Raw genomic sequence first — 15786 nt, 5'->3', positions numbered from 1 at the left:
CACAGAGGTTCTGGAAGGAGGGAGCCAGTATTCAGACTCCAGCTTTTGGACGCCAGTGCTCCTTGTATTGGTTTCAGCGGCCTCATGTCTGTAATTGGTTGCCAAAAAGGAGGGCAGTCTGGAAACTGGAAAACCGGGTTCTCTCCTTATATTGTATTTCTTGTCAGTTATAAAGGCATATTTGATTGCTCACTGTGTGAAACTCTGATAAGAGCTTTACACTTAGTCTTTCAACTGCTGGTAGCAGGAGGGCTGTTTTTAGCCCCATTTGTTAGTCATCTGTGGGGTCTGTACCAATGAAGATGAAGATGTGTGGACCAGGTGACATACCTGCCCTGAATGGCAGGTGGATCAGCAGAGTCACACCTCTAGAGTGCTGTTCCCAGGTTGCTGTCACCCCAAGGGATGTATTATGTTGCGCACTTGGCCCTGTCCTCCTCTTCCATGTTATAAATGAGGATGTAGAAGAAGAATAGTCTTAGTGGCAGGATTATCCAATTTTTCAAGATTGGAGAGATTTAGGAGGAAGAACAATTACATTAATGAGTCAGAGTCCAGAAAGATCTCCAGAGGTCGGAGCAGTGGACTGACTCCAACAAGATGACATTTTTAAAGGACACCTGTGGATAAGCAGCTTGGCAGTGAAGAGTGTGAAATAAGACTTAACGGTGATGTGGCTGTTAGAAATAAAAAATATAGCTTGAGTGCCTGGTGGACTTAACAGGAGAACAATATCCACAACAGACAGATGGGAGCTGCCCACCTATAATGGCCTCCCTTCTGAGTGTCACAGTTTAGGAAGGACGTAGGAGCCACAGAGGACCCAGAGATCAGGAGAAGAGTGAAAATGACCTTTTGTGAGGAATGATTTTAGAAGATGTCTGAGAGTATTTAGCCTGGAGAAGGAGATTTCAAGGAACAAAGCATTTGGCAAAGTGTCCATGGAAGGGGAACTGGATCAGTTCGGGGTGACCCCCATGGGGCAGAAATGGAATTAACACTCAGGCAGAGGGGAGACTGTCCAGTGGTGGTGCTGCCTGGCCTGGGAGAGCCCAGGACCTGTGCTGGAGAAACCACGCTGGGCAGCCCCCTGGCTGCCACTCCAAGGAGGTGATGCCAGCCCTGGAAGGGGCCAGCAGAGGTAGCAGAGAATGTTTACCTGTGAGGTTTCTTCTTGCTCTGGAGGTGGGGCAGGGGGGTCTGTGATTATGTCCCAATGTCAAGGTCTAAGACCCAAGTCCCTTTGGTGGAAATGATGGTTGTATCAGGGACGAGTGGGCTGATAGAAGGGAGCTGTGCCTCAGCCTTCCACCTTTAAATAGAAGGGCAGCCATCGTGCCTGGTAGGGGAAGAGGGGACTGGGTATTGTTTAAGACAAATTAACACTTCTTTGTGGACCTGAATTGTCTGTCTTGGAGTGAGTGCCTATCTGCTATCCCACTGGCCCCTTAGTTATCTTAAGTTAAAAATTACTTCCTTTAAGTGATTCCAAGAAGAGTTTTAAAGGTAACTCTCAGTGATTCTAAAACTGGTTGTTCTGTGTGTGGATTGTCTTGGCCCTTACTTTCAGCAGAGCTTTGGGGTTTTTTGTTTTTGAGGTGAAATCCATATAACATAAACTATAACCATTTTAAAGTGAACAGTTTGGTGGCATTGAATACATTTACAATGTTGTGCAAGTACTGTTTCTATCTGGTTCCAAATGTTTCATCACTCCAGAGTAAAACCACATACCCATTCAGCAGTTATTCTACTCCCTAGCCCCAGCAGCGGCCCCCCGCCTCAGTCCCTGGGAACCTCCAGTCTGCTTTCTGTCTCTGTGGATTTGCCTATTCCAGACATTTCCTATAAATAGAATGTATATAATACATGACCTCTGTACCTAGCTTCTTTCTTTTGCATAGGGTTTTCTGGGTTCATCCATATGGTAGCTTGTATCAGTACTTCATTTCTTTTTATGGTTGAATAACAGTAAGAGACTTTATTTTTAGGGGCTCCAAAATCACTGCAGATGGTGACTGCAGCCATGAAAGATACTTGCTCCTTGGAATAAAAGTTATGACCAATCTAGACAGCATATTAAAAAGCAGAGACATTACTTTGCCAACAAAGGTCCATCTAGTCAGAGCTATGGTTTTTCCAGTAGTCGTGTATGGATGTGAGAGTTGGACTATAAAGAAAGCTGAGCACTGAAGAATTGATGCTTTTGAACTGTGGTGTTGGAGAGGACTCTTGAGAGTCCCTTGGACAAGGAGATCCAACCAGTCTATATTAAAGGAAATCAATCTTTTAATGTTCATTGGAAGGACTGATGCTGAAGCTGAAACTCCAATACTTTGGCCACCTGATGCGAAGAACGGACTCCTTAGAAAAGACCCTGATGCTGGGAAAGATTGAAGGCAGGAGGAGAAGGGGACAACAGAGGATGAGATGGTTGGATGGCATCACTGACTCGATAGACATGAGTTTGAATAAGCTCTGGGAGTTGGTGATGGACAGGAAAGCCTGGCATGCTGCAGTCTTTGGGGTCTCAAAGAGTCGGACACGACTGAGCATCTGAACTGAACTGATTATGTATGTACCACAATTTATTTATTCATCCACTGATGGACATTTGGGTTATTTGAGCCATTCGACTCTTACTAATAGTGCTGCAGGGAGCCTTCATATACAGGAATTTGTTTGAGTACCTGGTTTCATTTCTTCTGGGTTTGTACTGTAGGAGAAGAATTCCTGAATCGTATGGTGATTCCATGTTCAACTTTTCAAGGAACTACCACACTGTTTTCCATAGAGACTGTGCCATTTTACATTCCCACAGATTGTGCCCAGAGGTTCCAATTTCTCCACATCTTCACCAACCCTTATTATTTTCCATTTGGGGGTTTTTTGGTTGTTGTTTTTATATACATAGTCATTCTAGTATGTGTGAAGTGGTATATCATTGTGGTTTTGATTTGAATTTCCCTGATGACTGATGATGTTGATCATCTTTTCATGTGATTATTGATCACATGTGTATCTTCTTTGGAAAAATGTGTGTTCAGATCCCTTGCCCATTTTTAAACTGGGCTGAGCCTGCTTGTTTATATATATATATATATATAATTTTATTTTTTGTTTTTGGCTGTGCCAGGCCTTTGTTGCTGTGAGGGCTTTTCTCTAGTTGCAGCAAGCAAGGGCTACTCGTTAGTTGTGGTACATGGGCTTCCCGCTGCGGTGGCTTCTCTTGTTGCTGAATATGGACCCTAGAGCACGGGCTCAATAGTTGTGGCATACAGGCTTAGTTCCTTCTCAGCATGCGGGACCTTCCCAGAACAGGGATCAAACCCGTGTCTCTTGCATTGGCAGGCAGATTCTTTCCCACTGAACCACCAGGGACGCCCAGCCTGCCTGTTTGTGTGTTTAGAATTAAGGTTCTAAACTTGCTGCTCCTCAGGTGCCAGAGTAGTATATATGTTGCATCTTCTTTTTTCCTTTTTTGGCCTCCCCACTTGGCATGCAGGATCTTAGTTCCCCAGCCAGGGATTGAACCTGCACCACCTGCAGTGGAAGGACAGTCTTAAGTGCTAGATTGCCAGAGAAGTCCCCATCTTCTTTTTCTTTTTTAAAAGCATATTTGTTTGTTTATTTGGCTGTGCCAGATCTTAGTTGCCGCACAAGGGATCGTCGATCTTGTTTGCAGTGTGCAGGTTCTTTTAGTTGTGACATGTGGAATATTTAGTTGGCGCGTGTGAACTCTTAGCTGGGACGTGTGGGATCTAGTTCCCTTACCAGGGATCAAACCCAGGCTCCCTGCCTTGGGAGTTTGGAGTCTTAGCATCTGAATTACCAGGGAAGTCCCCATCTTATCTATTTCCTGAAAAGCTAGGCCAACTACTTATTACCTGGTACCTGAAATGAGGAGAGAGAGTAGGATGAAAGAGGCAGGGGAAGTACACCAGAGGGAGCAGAGGGTTCTGGGAGGGAGCAGAGGGTTCTGGGAGAGAGCAGCCCCATGGAAGCTGTGACATCTCTGCCCTGGAGCTCTCACCAGACTGTATGAAAGTTATTCGCAGATGTTTCTGGAAAGACTCAGGCTCCCAGGCCACGGGGCCTACCCTTTCATCTGCGTTTCTTCTGGGTATTGCAACATCCAACAGGCCTCCTCCTGACAGTCCCCTGAGTGGGGGGAGTGTGCCTGTGACCCCTTGACCCACTGGCCTAGGATTTGGAGGACAAGGCTCACAGGGTTACTGTTGGGAGCAGCCTGTCTCCAGCCCCCTCCAGTGGGGCTGGGTTAGGTGGGTGGTCAGGCCACACTCCCTGATTCCCACTGGCTCCATTCCAAAGAAATGGAATTATAGAAGCCAGTCCCACCTCCTCAAGCATCACAGCCCTCTCCAGGCAGAAGTAGGTTTTCCTATATTCTGGGAAAAAACTCTGCAAGAGGAGAAAAGGAAGCCTAAAGTTAGAGACCGAAAATCATGTTCTCCTACAATAATTCTCCTATAGGAGACTCTCTCTCTCTGGCTTTGGTTATATGGTCAAGCTGCTGGAGACAGTCCCAACCTGATGTGGCCTTACAAAGGCCAGGTCAGCACTGCCCAGCTTATGTGCCATGGTCTGAAATTGATGCTGTCTTCGCACAGTCTGAAATTCTCCAGTAGAGACATACTTCTGCGCCTTGGAAAGCTTTTGTGTCTTAAAGGTTTGTTTTTACTTCTTGTTAAAAGGGGTATATTCTTGTGCCAGGGTTAACTTAAGATTAATAGGCAAGTTTTACAAAGAAATGTTGCAAGCAACACAGGAGAGATCCTAGTAGAAGATAAAAATACCTAAAACACACTATACTGCTCTTTTTCTTTTTAATGGAGGTAAAATTCACATAACAAAATTAATCATTCTAAAGCCCTGAATTGTGGTTGAGTGGCACTCAGTCTGTTCAGTGTTGTGCATCCATCACCTCTTCCTGACTTCAAAGTGTTTTTTCTACCCCCAAAGGAGACCCTGTACCCCTTAAGCAATCACTCCCCGCTCCCTGCTTCCCCAGCCCCTGGCAATCACTAATCTGCCTTCTGTCTCTATGGATTTACCTATGCTGGGTATTTTGTATCAGTGGAATCATACAGCATGTGACATTCGGGGATCCATCGTCTTTTTTAGACATCCCCTTTCCCTGTCCCCCAAATCTACTGTCTCCTGCCAAGATCAAGGAATAAACTTTCTAAATATAAAGAATGAATAAAAACTCTCCACTTGAATTCACAGTAAAAATGTCCAAAAGTGTTTTTGGACAAAAATACAGAAATATGTTTCGATCTTTATAATGACGTCTCCCCAAAGCATAGTGCTAGATATTGCAGTGGACTCTGCCCGTGAGGACAGACAGGCCCTGAGGGAAAGGAGAGGGAAAGGCCTGAGGTTCCGGCAGGCACGGGGACCAGGCCAGGCCAGGGGCCCACGCAGCCTGCAGGGGCCATTGTGCAGTGGAGCTGCAGGAGGGACCGGCCCTTCCCACCCTGTGGCTGCTCCGATCCTCCTCTGAGGACGCTGCCTCCTCCGACCACACCTCCTGTATGTGCTGCTCAGGCAAACCCAAGTTCATCTGCCAAATTCAGGATACAACCCTGGCCATTCCGGGCTTTTCTTTCTGCCTTTCCCTAATCGCATCTGGGCGTGCTCTCTTAAAGGGGAAGTCGTGCGTTCTGACTGGCCAGGGCCCTCAGCCAGGAGCCAGGAAACGGCTCCCACAGTCGCGCTGCCCAGCGTGTCAGTGGCTCAGCCTCCTTACCCAAATGGCAAGGCTGTCTCCCCTGGATGTGTAAGTGTGAGCTCAGGGCACGCTTGCCACACAGGATGGCATGGGGCCGGGCCCAGGTCACAGCGGGCGGAGCGTGCTGTCAGCCTGCGATCCATTTAGCAAGTCCGAGGTTGAGCTTAGACGGTGCTCCTGGGCTGTGGGCTGGCGCTGGGACAGGGCTGAGGCACGGAGTGGGGAGAGGAGCTGCCTGAGAAAGAGGTCAGGAGTAGGAGGCTGGGTTGGGGACCAGTCTATTTTGGACAGGCCTTCTGGAGGCGCCAGCCTCAGGGCCTGGAGAGGAATAGAGTGGAAAATTTTCTCGCACACCTCTCCTAGCCCCGGGAAGCAGTGACACTGAACCTTACCAGTCCATCACCCCCACTTCTCTGCATTTATGTGCAGCTCCAACCACACTTGATGCATTTGTCTACTCACCACTGATTTTTCTTGGTAAAATACCACTCATCTTTATATGCAAGCAGTGTTAAGAAATGTTTCGGGTCTCTTTCGCTCCACTTTAAAAATTGCTGGAAACTGGCAACCTGTGTTTTTCCTTTTTTGCTATTCGTGGACGGTCCTGAGTCCAGTGTGTGCGCACAGCAGGCCCTGAGTCCACGTTGGCGGCCGGCTCCCTGGTGGACTGGCCGGTGCCTGAGCTTGATTGGCAACACACCTGGCCTGGTTTCTAGTGGGTCTGGTTTCCCATGTACCCAGGAAAACCAAGGGAGGGCTCACGCTCCCTCGTGCATAGCCAGGGACTAACTCAGTGCCACAAGCAAGTGGCTAATGATAGTGAAATAGACCCTTGCTGTATTTTAGACTCCTTTCTATTCTACGCTTGGGTTTTGTTTGTATGGTGTTGTTTGATCTTAAATCATGTAAAAAAAAAAAAACTATTTTCACTGGAATAATTCAGACCTTCTGCTCCTTAAAAAAAAAAAAAAAAAAACAGGAGCAGAGGGAAACAGAAAAGGGCTGGAGGGGGGAAAAACAAGTGGTGTCTCTGTGCGCGTACATTGACAGGGCAAAGCCACACCCTACTTCAAGACAACTTCCTGTTTGCCACTGCCAACTGCCACTCCAAGGAGAACAGAAATGGTTCCGTTATTAGTGGCTGCTGCAGGACCACGACAGCCTGTGGGTGAGTGGTTCTGAGTGACGCCGCGAGCTTAGCAGTGAGTTGGGACTTTGCACCTTCTGTTCTAGAAGACTGTGGCCTGCACTCCTGAAATTGAAGGTCGGTACAGATAGGAATCAAGCAGCCCTGGCCTCTCCTTACTCAGCCCGTGTTTTTAGACAGTGTGCTCCCAGAGCATTCTTACAAACAGAACAGTTTTAATTCAGGGGACAGGGAGAAGGTGGAGAACTGCCCACCTAGGAAATCTACTTCTTGTATGTTTTTTTTTTAAGTCTACATTTTCAGGTATTAGGGGATTCGTATGAAGTGCCTACTGTGAGTTGTCACCAGGGCAATCACCTTCCATGTATTACCAATCCTTACAGGCTCATTTCTTCAACAGCAAACATAGGGCATGTCTACTGGGGCCAGTCCCTGGGCTGAACTCCAGGGACGATAGAGGGCACAAGACACCTGCCCTTGATACATCCAGCGACAGGACTCCTGGACCAGTGAACCAGCAATTACAACATGGGCTGTGTGCTGAGGTGGGGCCCTCAAGGTGCTATATGGGTACCTGCCCCCTCGTAACTGTATGATGTGAGCGTTATTGTTCCCATTGTATAGGTGGGAAACTGGGGCTCAGGGGGTTAAGTTCTTTGCACGAGTCACAGCTAATGAGTGACAGAGCTGGGATTTGAGCCCAGATCTTTCTGATTCCAAAGACAGCAGTGTTTGGTCCACATTTCCAATGATTCCCGAAGCTGGTGCAGAACAAGAGAATCACCTTGGATTCTTTTTAAAAAATACAGGTTTGAGGGCCCTGGCCTTGCTCTCCCAAGAAGAGGAGGTCTGGGTGGCACTGAGCGGTTTCAGGCGGATGGTGGCCTAGGTGCTTTCCCAACCTCTCACCTTGGGATCCTCCAGCCCTGCTTGAGGCGTGGACCGCGCATGCCTGAGATTAGGGCCAGGGCTTTCAGTGTGCTTAGTCAAGGCACCTGGGTAAAGGCCACTGACATTGCCTCAAGAAAGTCTTGGGAAGATTCAGCCCAGCTGTTGAGGTATTTTAGACATTGGGAATCCCCCTGTCCTTGTGTCTTCCCACCAGAGATACCCCAGGTTTGCCCAGTGTCTGGCTGCCTGCCACTCCTATCTCCTTGGTGCCCCTGGGGTAGGGATGATGTCAGTTGGGCCATCTTAAGGGAAAATCCAACAGCTTATCGCAAAGCTGGAAGCCACTAGTTTTCACCTGAGCTGTGGTGGAACTGTTACATTCATGTGACTTGCACAGTCGGTATGTTGGTGGTTGGGGCAGAGATCACCCTGATGGAGGAGTTAATAACATACCGGTGGGACTTCTTGTCAACCCCTCCACTACTGTATTGGCTCTGGACACATGGGAGCAGCCGGGGCAGTGAAAGGTGAGGATGACAGCTCTGTCCCCAGGGGCAGACGGGCTATACACTGGCCTCAAGTTCTTCAGCCCACCTCCCATGGGAACCCTGTTCTCTACTCTCAGGATGACCAGGTGGTAGTCAACCTGGATCTGGAGATTGTCTCCTCTTCCTGAGGGAACCCTCGGGCCGTGGCAGTGCCTGTCTTATCACTACCAATGTATTTATTTCAGTGCCAAAGAGATGCTAGAAAAAAACGAGTGAATGAATGAGAGAACACGTGAGGTGTGACTTTAACATATGCTTTTCTGTCCTTCCTCCTGTTGAATTTGCACCTGTTTTCTCCCCTTTTGGCCTCTCTGGTTAAGAATGTATTAGTGTTTGCTGTTGTGTGTTTTTCTTTTTTCTTGTGTGGATTTAAAAAACAACAAAACCAGAGCCATCCCATATCTTCCCTTTTTTCCTCATCTATCTATGTTAGGTATCCGTATATGTAGTAACAGATATATGGATACATATCTGTTTATAATCCCACTGCTTCCCTGGTAGTTCAGCTGGTAAAGAACCTGCCTACAATGCAGGTGACCCCGGTTCTATTCCTGGGTTGGGAAGATGCTCTGGAGAAGGGATAGGCTACCCACTCCTGTATTCTTGGGCTTCACTGGTGGCTCAGCTGGTAAGAATCCACCTGCAATGCAGGAGACCTGAATTCAGTCCCTGGGTTGGGAAGATCCCCTGGAGAAGGGAAAGGCTGCTGCTGCTGCTGCTAAGTCACTTCAGTCGTGTCCGACTCTGTGTGACCCCATAGACGGAAGCCCACCAGGCTCCCCCGTCCCTGGGATTCTCCAGGCAAGAACACTGGAGTGGGTTGCCATTTCCTTCTCCAATGTGTGAAAGTGGAAAGTGAAAAGTGAAAGTGAAGTCGCTCAGTCACCCACTCCATTATTCTGGCCTGGAGAATTCCATGGGTTGTATGGCCCACGGGGTCGCAAAAACTCAGACACAACTGAGAGACTTTCACTTTCATTTTTCATCTGTTTATATATAATGTTTCATGTTTTTATAAAGTAATGTTTAGTGTTTGCAGATATTGGTGATATTTTTTATTTTCTTGTGAATTTGGGTAATACTGTCTCACACACACATTTCCTTAGGTTGAGATAACTCTCATACCTGTCGTTTTCAATTATTTTATCATAGATCCGGTTGACTGTGGTATTTTTTTTTTTTTTACTATTCTAAACAGTGCTGCTGAGACTATCTCTGAACTTTTCTTGGGGGAGGATATTTCTTTGAGGTCTATTTTCCAGACTAAAATTACCAGGTTACCAGATCAAATGCTGTGAATGCTTTTTAACTGCTTCCGTCAGGACGAGGTTGCTCTCGAGAGAACTGTCATCCCTTGAAAGTCCCCCCAGAGGTGTGTACACATGTTTGTTTCCCCACTGGTCTACCTTGCTGGGGGCGGTGGTGGTGGGAGTTTCTCTTTCAGCTTGGCTAAGTGTCTAGTGAATGCATCCTTGGTGGAAGATGGAAATACTTCAGGGCCCTGGGAAGTCCCTGGGACTCCCCAAATCCTACCCAGCAGTGCCTGATGCCAGAAATGTGCCCCTGAATATACATAGCTAATCTGCGAGAGGTGAGGGGGGATGCTACTGAGAGGGAGAAGCAAAAAGCATCCCAAGGTACTGCCGACTTCAGCGCTGTATGCCAGGCCAGCTCTGAAAATGGGAGATGCTTTGTCACGAATCTTGCGAGAGGTTGGATGGCTTAAGTGTGGAGAAAAGAGGGCATCCCAGAGGTACAAAAGGCATTGGTTCTGGGGCTAGGCAGGCCTGGGCTCTCCTTCCAACTGCCAAGGTCAGTGTGACCTTGGTCTTGTTTCATAATCTCATTAAGCTTTAATTTCCCCATCTGTAATGAGGAGGCTAACAGTATCCACTTTGAGGGGTCATTGGGTAGATTATACGTGAACTGGTAGGTGTAAAAGCAGCTTGCTCAGTGCCTGACACATAGTAGGCACCTAAAAATGCTGCCTGTCTTCCTAACTGAATGAATGGGCACAGGGGAACCAGGTGGCTGAGAAACAAATGCAGCCCTTTAGGGGGATTTGAGAGTTGGGCTTACATGAGCGGTGTATCACTGGCCCACAATGCCTTTTGTCTAAGTGCCCTGAGTGATGTGCATTACCTGGCTGGGTAGCAGGTGAAGAGAGGTAAAGAAGATCTAGTCTAAGCTAACTGGTGAACAGGCACCCCTGGTTGAAGGAACACCTCCCAGCCACTCAGGCCCTGACAGCTTTTTAAGGAGCCCCCTCCCGACCTGAGGATAGACGGGGCTCCCGGGCAGCTCACGAGCACTCCCAGCACAGCTGCTTGGCACGGTTCTGTCTGCCGCTCTCCGCCTGCCTTGTCACTTGACTTTCCTGTGTCTTCATTTCCTCCCCGCTGAGGAAGGCTGATTCAATATCCCCCTTCTAACCACCCCGGCGCACTGTATTTAATGCCCTGCTACAACTGTGGCAAATGAGACCACAAGCTCACATGCTGACACCTTGCTCTCCACTTCCGAGTCTTCATAGACTTCCGACAGGTTTCCCAAGTGCAGCCTGCCTCAGTGTCCACGGCTGTAAACTGGGGGAATACCTGTCCCACCGCCTCACCGAGTGGTCACAGGATACAGCTAGGTGGTTCCTGCATGATTCCCCAGGCTGAAGTCTCGGCTGTGCCCCTCACACTCCAGCTTCAGTTTACTTTTGGAAGTTCAGAGGTGTCCTTTATGGAAAGCATCCTGACTCTAGCTACTAAAGCAGATAGAATCCCTTGATAAAATAGAACGCAGCTAATGAGTTGCCAAACACCTGCTCTCAGACATGGGGACTGAGAGGGACTCGGCACTGTCCGAGGATCAAGCCAGGAGCTGGCCTCAGCCCAAGGGAGCTTACACGGGCGTGTCGGGTCACAAGTGACTGTGCTGTGTATGTCCACTCTGTTGAGGGGGTGGGGGGAATTGATCCCTTAAACACCATATTGAGTTCTTTCTAAAACTGATACAGGGAACCACATTGGGTATTGGCAGCTGGCTTGGCCATTCATGAGGCGTCTGTGCTAAGGTTTTAAATGGAGGACATTGGTGCTCTGAGTATAAAAATATCTCGGTGAATAAGCCTAAGGGGAGGGGAGGGTTTAGAATTTTCACTGAGGTAGAATCGCCTGAGAACCTGGTAGACTTTTCCCAGTGGAGAGTACAGGGAGAGAATTGTGGAGACACCAGGACTTACCACAGAGTGTCTCCCAGCGCCCTGCTCATCTGGTCTCTGGGATGGCACCCTGGATGGTGGCACCTAACCATGCACAGTGAAGCAGGTGGTCTTAGAACAGTCAGTGACACAGGCAGGGCTCTGAATTTCCTGTGATGGAAATGCAAAACAGTAAAAGGATTTGGTTTTTTATTTCTTTGGTCTTGGGGTCCCCAACTCTTTGGGGTTGAGGTCTCAGGCTGTGGCTGGCTGATACCTTAAAAGTTGCCAATTAGGTGTTCCCCACCCCCGTCTCTCCCTGGGGCAGTCAGGTGCCCTGCTGAAATGCCCATACGCACTGGGGAGGAGAGGAGCACCCTCCAGGTGCTCCCTGCCCACTGCAGCATCTTTCAGGACTCAAGGTGATAGAGCCCAGACTCTGAAGACATCCCCAGGTGTAATGTTTCCTAGCTCCATGAACTCAGTCAGCTTGTCTCTCTGACCTCAGTTTCTTCTTCTGTAGTACTGATATAATAATTGTACATTTCTCAGAGTGTTGTAAGAACTAAATACTATAATCCAAGTGTTTCATCGAGTTCTTCTTGCGTTGAATTCTTTCTGTTACACATGGAAAAATCTTAGTAAGTTTTCTTATTTTTGGTCAAAGGACAAAAAGGGTGAGAGCAGAGGTTGTTGATCCAACATCAATCATTGAGATTGTTATTGATATAGTGGACACTTAATTCTGCGTGAGTGTCTTGAGAGTGATTTCCTGTTTTCACTTCAGTAGGTAACTGGTACTCACAGTCAGCCTCAGCACAGTAGATTGGTTTGGTCTTTCTGTTCCACAGTCTAGAAAGAAATGTGTTTTAAGAACTATAGCCTTTTTCACTTTGGGAACTACACCTCAAAGAAATAATCCGGAATGACTTTTTAACTAAATTGTAAAAAGAAGAAAGAAAAAAAAGTCAGTAAGAGAAAAACTAAGTATTCCACAACATGTCAGTGATTAAATATTCTCCAGGCAAGAATACTAGAGTGGGTAGCCATTCTCTTCTCCAGGGGATCTTCCTGACCCAGGGGTCAAACCCAGGTCTCCTGCATTGCTGGAAGTTTCTTTATTCTCTGAGCCACCAGGGAAGCCCTAATTAAATATTACCTAACCATTTGAAATGACCTATATGTGGGAATTAGAAACATATAAGTAGAATAACGTAAGTAGAAAAAGAATAATCCAAGGTATCGATTGATGACAGTTTTGTTAATGCATCCATATATATTAACAAAGAATGAGAAAATCTGGAGGAAAAGGATTTTTTTCTCTGAGATTTATCTATAGAATATTTTAATAGTGGGTAAAAAATACAATGTTCTTTAAACTGTATCTGGGCAAAGCAAATGTAATTAGAATAATTATAGGAATCCACCTGAGGCAATCCCTTGACCAAAATGGGGAGGGGGGATGAGTAAACCCAAAGTAGGTGAGTTCTTGTTTCAGAATGATTGTGATGTAAATGGGGAACACTTTTTCCAGAGACATTCCACCTGCCTGGCAACATCTTTCTACAAGAAACTAAGACTGTCTTTCCCATCAGCAGCCCACCCACTTCTCTGAGGTCGTCATAGACTAGAGAAACAGATTGGATAGGTATTACGTCTTTCTGAAAAATCTCCTCTGCCCTACCCAAACATCGGTACTACCCATTTTCAAAAGTTTACCCAAATGATAAGTGTGATGCTTATCTCCTAAGTGAAGCTCCAATCACTTTGACACTGTTTCCCCACTTACATAGGCTTTGTCATCTGCACTGTGTCTGGTAATCTCCTTCTCAAAGCTGAGGGGACAGAGGTACAGGTCTGTTTGTGGAATACCTTGAAGATGTGACAGATTTAATTCAGTCTGATCAACACGGAATAGTTTTGCAAATAGGAAATACTGCTTCAATCTCTTTATTATGATACAGAAATCTCCCAGTTAAAATAAAAGGAGGGTGAAGGGCTATCTTCCAGATATGATGAGTATTCTCTTGTATACAGTTTGTTCTTTCAGTTGGTCATTCAAGAAAAAAGTATATGTCTTCCCTCGTGGTTCAGATAGTAAAGAATCTGCCTGCAATGTGGGAGACCCTAGGTTCAATCCCTGGATCAGAAAGAACCCCTGGAGAAGGGAACATATATATGACTGAGAATACACACACACACACACACACACACACACACACACACACACGCGTGTGTGCTCAGTCACTTCAGTTGTGTCTGACTCTTTGTCACCTTATGCACTACGGCCCACCAGACTCCTCTGTCCATGGGATTCTCCAGGCAAGAATACTGGAGTGGTTTGCCATGCCCTCCTCCAGGGGATCTTTCCAACCCAGGGATCAAACCCACATCTCCTGTGTCTCCTGCATTACAGATGGGTTCTTTACCTACTAAGCCACCTGGAAAGCCTATATGTGTATTGTGTGTGTGTGTGTGTGTGTGTGTGTGTGTGTGTATTTTATATATATATATAAGCCTTTTTCTTCTCTGAGAGAAAGAAACATTGATTTAATTGATTTAATTTTTTCTGTGAGTTTAGTAGCAGAATGTTTTGGCAGGGTCACTAATTGTCATTCTCTGGGTGTGATTTTGTAATCACTGATCTGGCCATTCATTTGTCCTTAAGGTCACTCTTCCTTCTGATTTATCTGGCTCACTTGTTTATTTTCAGCTCTTGGTTTAACAGAATAAAAATTCCCCTCATTTTGAAAGTTTCTCTCCCCCACCAGAACAGAGGAATATTTCTGCCCGTCCTTTCCCCCTACCCCTTCTGCCAGCTTGAGGACATGAGAGCGAATGGGTGAATAAAGTCTGCAGAGACATTCAAAGCAGTAGTGGTAAAAATCCAGTCTTAGTTTTGGAAACTTCTGCCAATAGAAAAAATTGCTAAGCAAGACATTTCTGAGGGGCAGAAACAGCTATGAATTTGAAGTGAGAAGGCTTGGTTTTGGTCTCAACCCTGCAGACTGGTAACTGGTAACCTCTCTCACTGATAACCTCATCTGTCAACAAGCAGATCAGATGAGCTGACTCTTTAAGACTCAGTTCTAACCTTCAGTGATTCTAAGTCCTGCACTTCCTAATTTCTTGGCTTCGCATCTTGGTCACAGTACACCCCATTTCCTGCCTTCCTGAGAAGCAGCTCAGTCCCTGCCCACAGCATAGAGGCCCCATTCCTCTCACAGCCATTGGCCCTGACCTTGGCTAGTCACCTCGTGCTCTCTGGGTCTTCTTTGGCCAGTCAGCCAAGAGGAGGGTGGAGATGGCCGGCTGCTTCCTGCCTGTCTCACAGGGGTTGTAAAGGCCAGTACAATTTTACAAAAGATGAATTCCTCCAAGGAAGATCCCACCTGAATAAGATATTTCAATATTTTAGCTGTAATTATTGCTGTAACATTCAGGAGTCAAGAGAGATGGGAAGAGAAGGAACAGGTGTAAGAGTGCCTTGTGTTCATGGTAATAGAGTGGAAAGAGGCCTTCAAGGCCGTCTGGGGACCCACTTCATTTACAGATGCAGGCATGGAAACTGAGCAGGTTTAAGTGGTGAACTCTAGGTCATAAGCCTAATAATGTGATGCGGCTGGAGTTGGAGCCTGAGTCCCCTGGCTTTCAGCCCAGGGTCCTCTCTTCTACATCAAAACAGAGGTCCTAGAACTCTTGGTTTACAAATCCTTCAATGTGATGCCTCTGGGAACTGCACATGTATGCAAGGCCTCTTCTTGATTCTGTGAAGAAAGACTCCCCAGTAAAGTTATTTAGTGCAGGCAACCTGTGAACCCTGGTCAGGCAAAAACACCCAACAATCAGATGATCCTCAAAAACCCACTTTCCCCTCCTAGTTCCCACTTCCGCAGAGGACTAGAGTCAGTCTGCCTGGAGACAACTTGGCAGCCTGCTGGGACCAGGGAGCACAGAGAAACCCCAAAGACTTGTCCCTGGCAGTCAGAGTCAGTCTGACTTTCTCCTCCTGGTCAGAGTACCTGGAATAGCAGCCAGAAATATCTCCCTAATGAGAAAAGCCTGAGATTCGGGTTGGAAATGGAGGGACAGTGGGATCTGCCAGCTTTGCCCTCGTCTTTTTCGTTATCACATTCAACCCAGATGTCCAGCTTTTGATATCTGGCCTTTCGCATTAGGATATCTGTTATAATTTCATTGATTTCATTTTCACATAGTAATTAGGCACTAACTGTTATATATGTGGGGCTCTGTA

At 46.8% G+C, this 15786-nt stretch overlaps 1 protein-coding gene across 10 annotated transcripts in view; it reads left to right on the top strand.

Annotated features, from left to right (window-relative positions):
• Positions 1–15786, top strand: part of ATXN7L1 (ataxin 7 like 1) — a 272758-nt gene that overhangs the window by 204098 nt on the left and 52874 nt on the right. Inside the window, exon 1 of one of the 10 annotated variants that reach the window (XM_055420754.2) lies at positions 5728–5803. The exons of 7 other annotated variants lie outside the window; for them this stretch is intronic. Coding sequence is in view for 1 of the 3 variants with exons in the window: in XM_055420749.2 (XP_055276724.2) it covers positions 6878–6923 (46 nt within the window). In the remaining 2 variants the exon portion in view is untranslated. Of the gene's footprint in view, positions 1–5727; positions 5804–6395; positions 7020–15786 lie in introns of those variants that run through there. 2 more of the 10 variants (XM_055420749.2, XM_055420753.2) reach the window with 2 other exon arrangements.

Source organism: Moschus berezovskii, chromosome 3, assembly GCF_049115385.1.
Source record: "Moschus berezovskii isolate FMDL1 chromosome 3, NW_MosBer_1.0, whole genome shotgun sequence".
NCBI classification, from domain to species: Eukaryota; Metazoa; Chordata; class Mammalia; order Artiodactyla; family Moschidae; genus Moschus; species Moschus berezovskii.
Note: the sequence above shows the minus strand (reverse complement) of the source record. Positions and strands in the feature narration are given on the sequence as shown.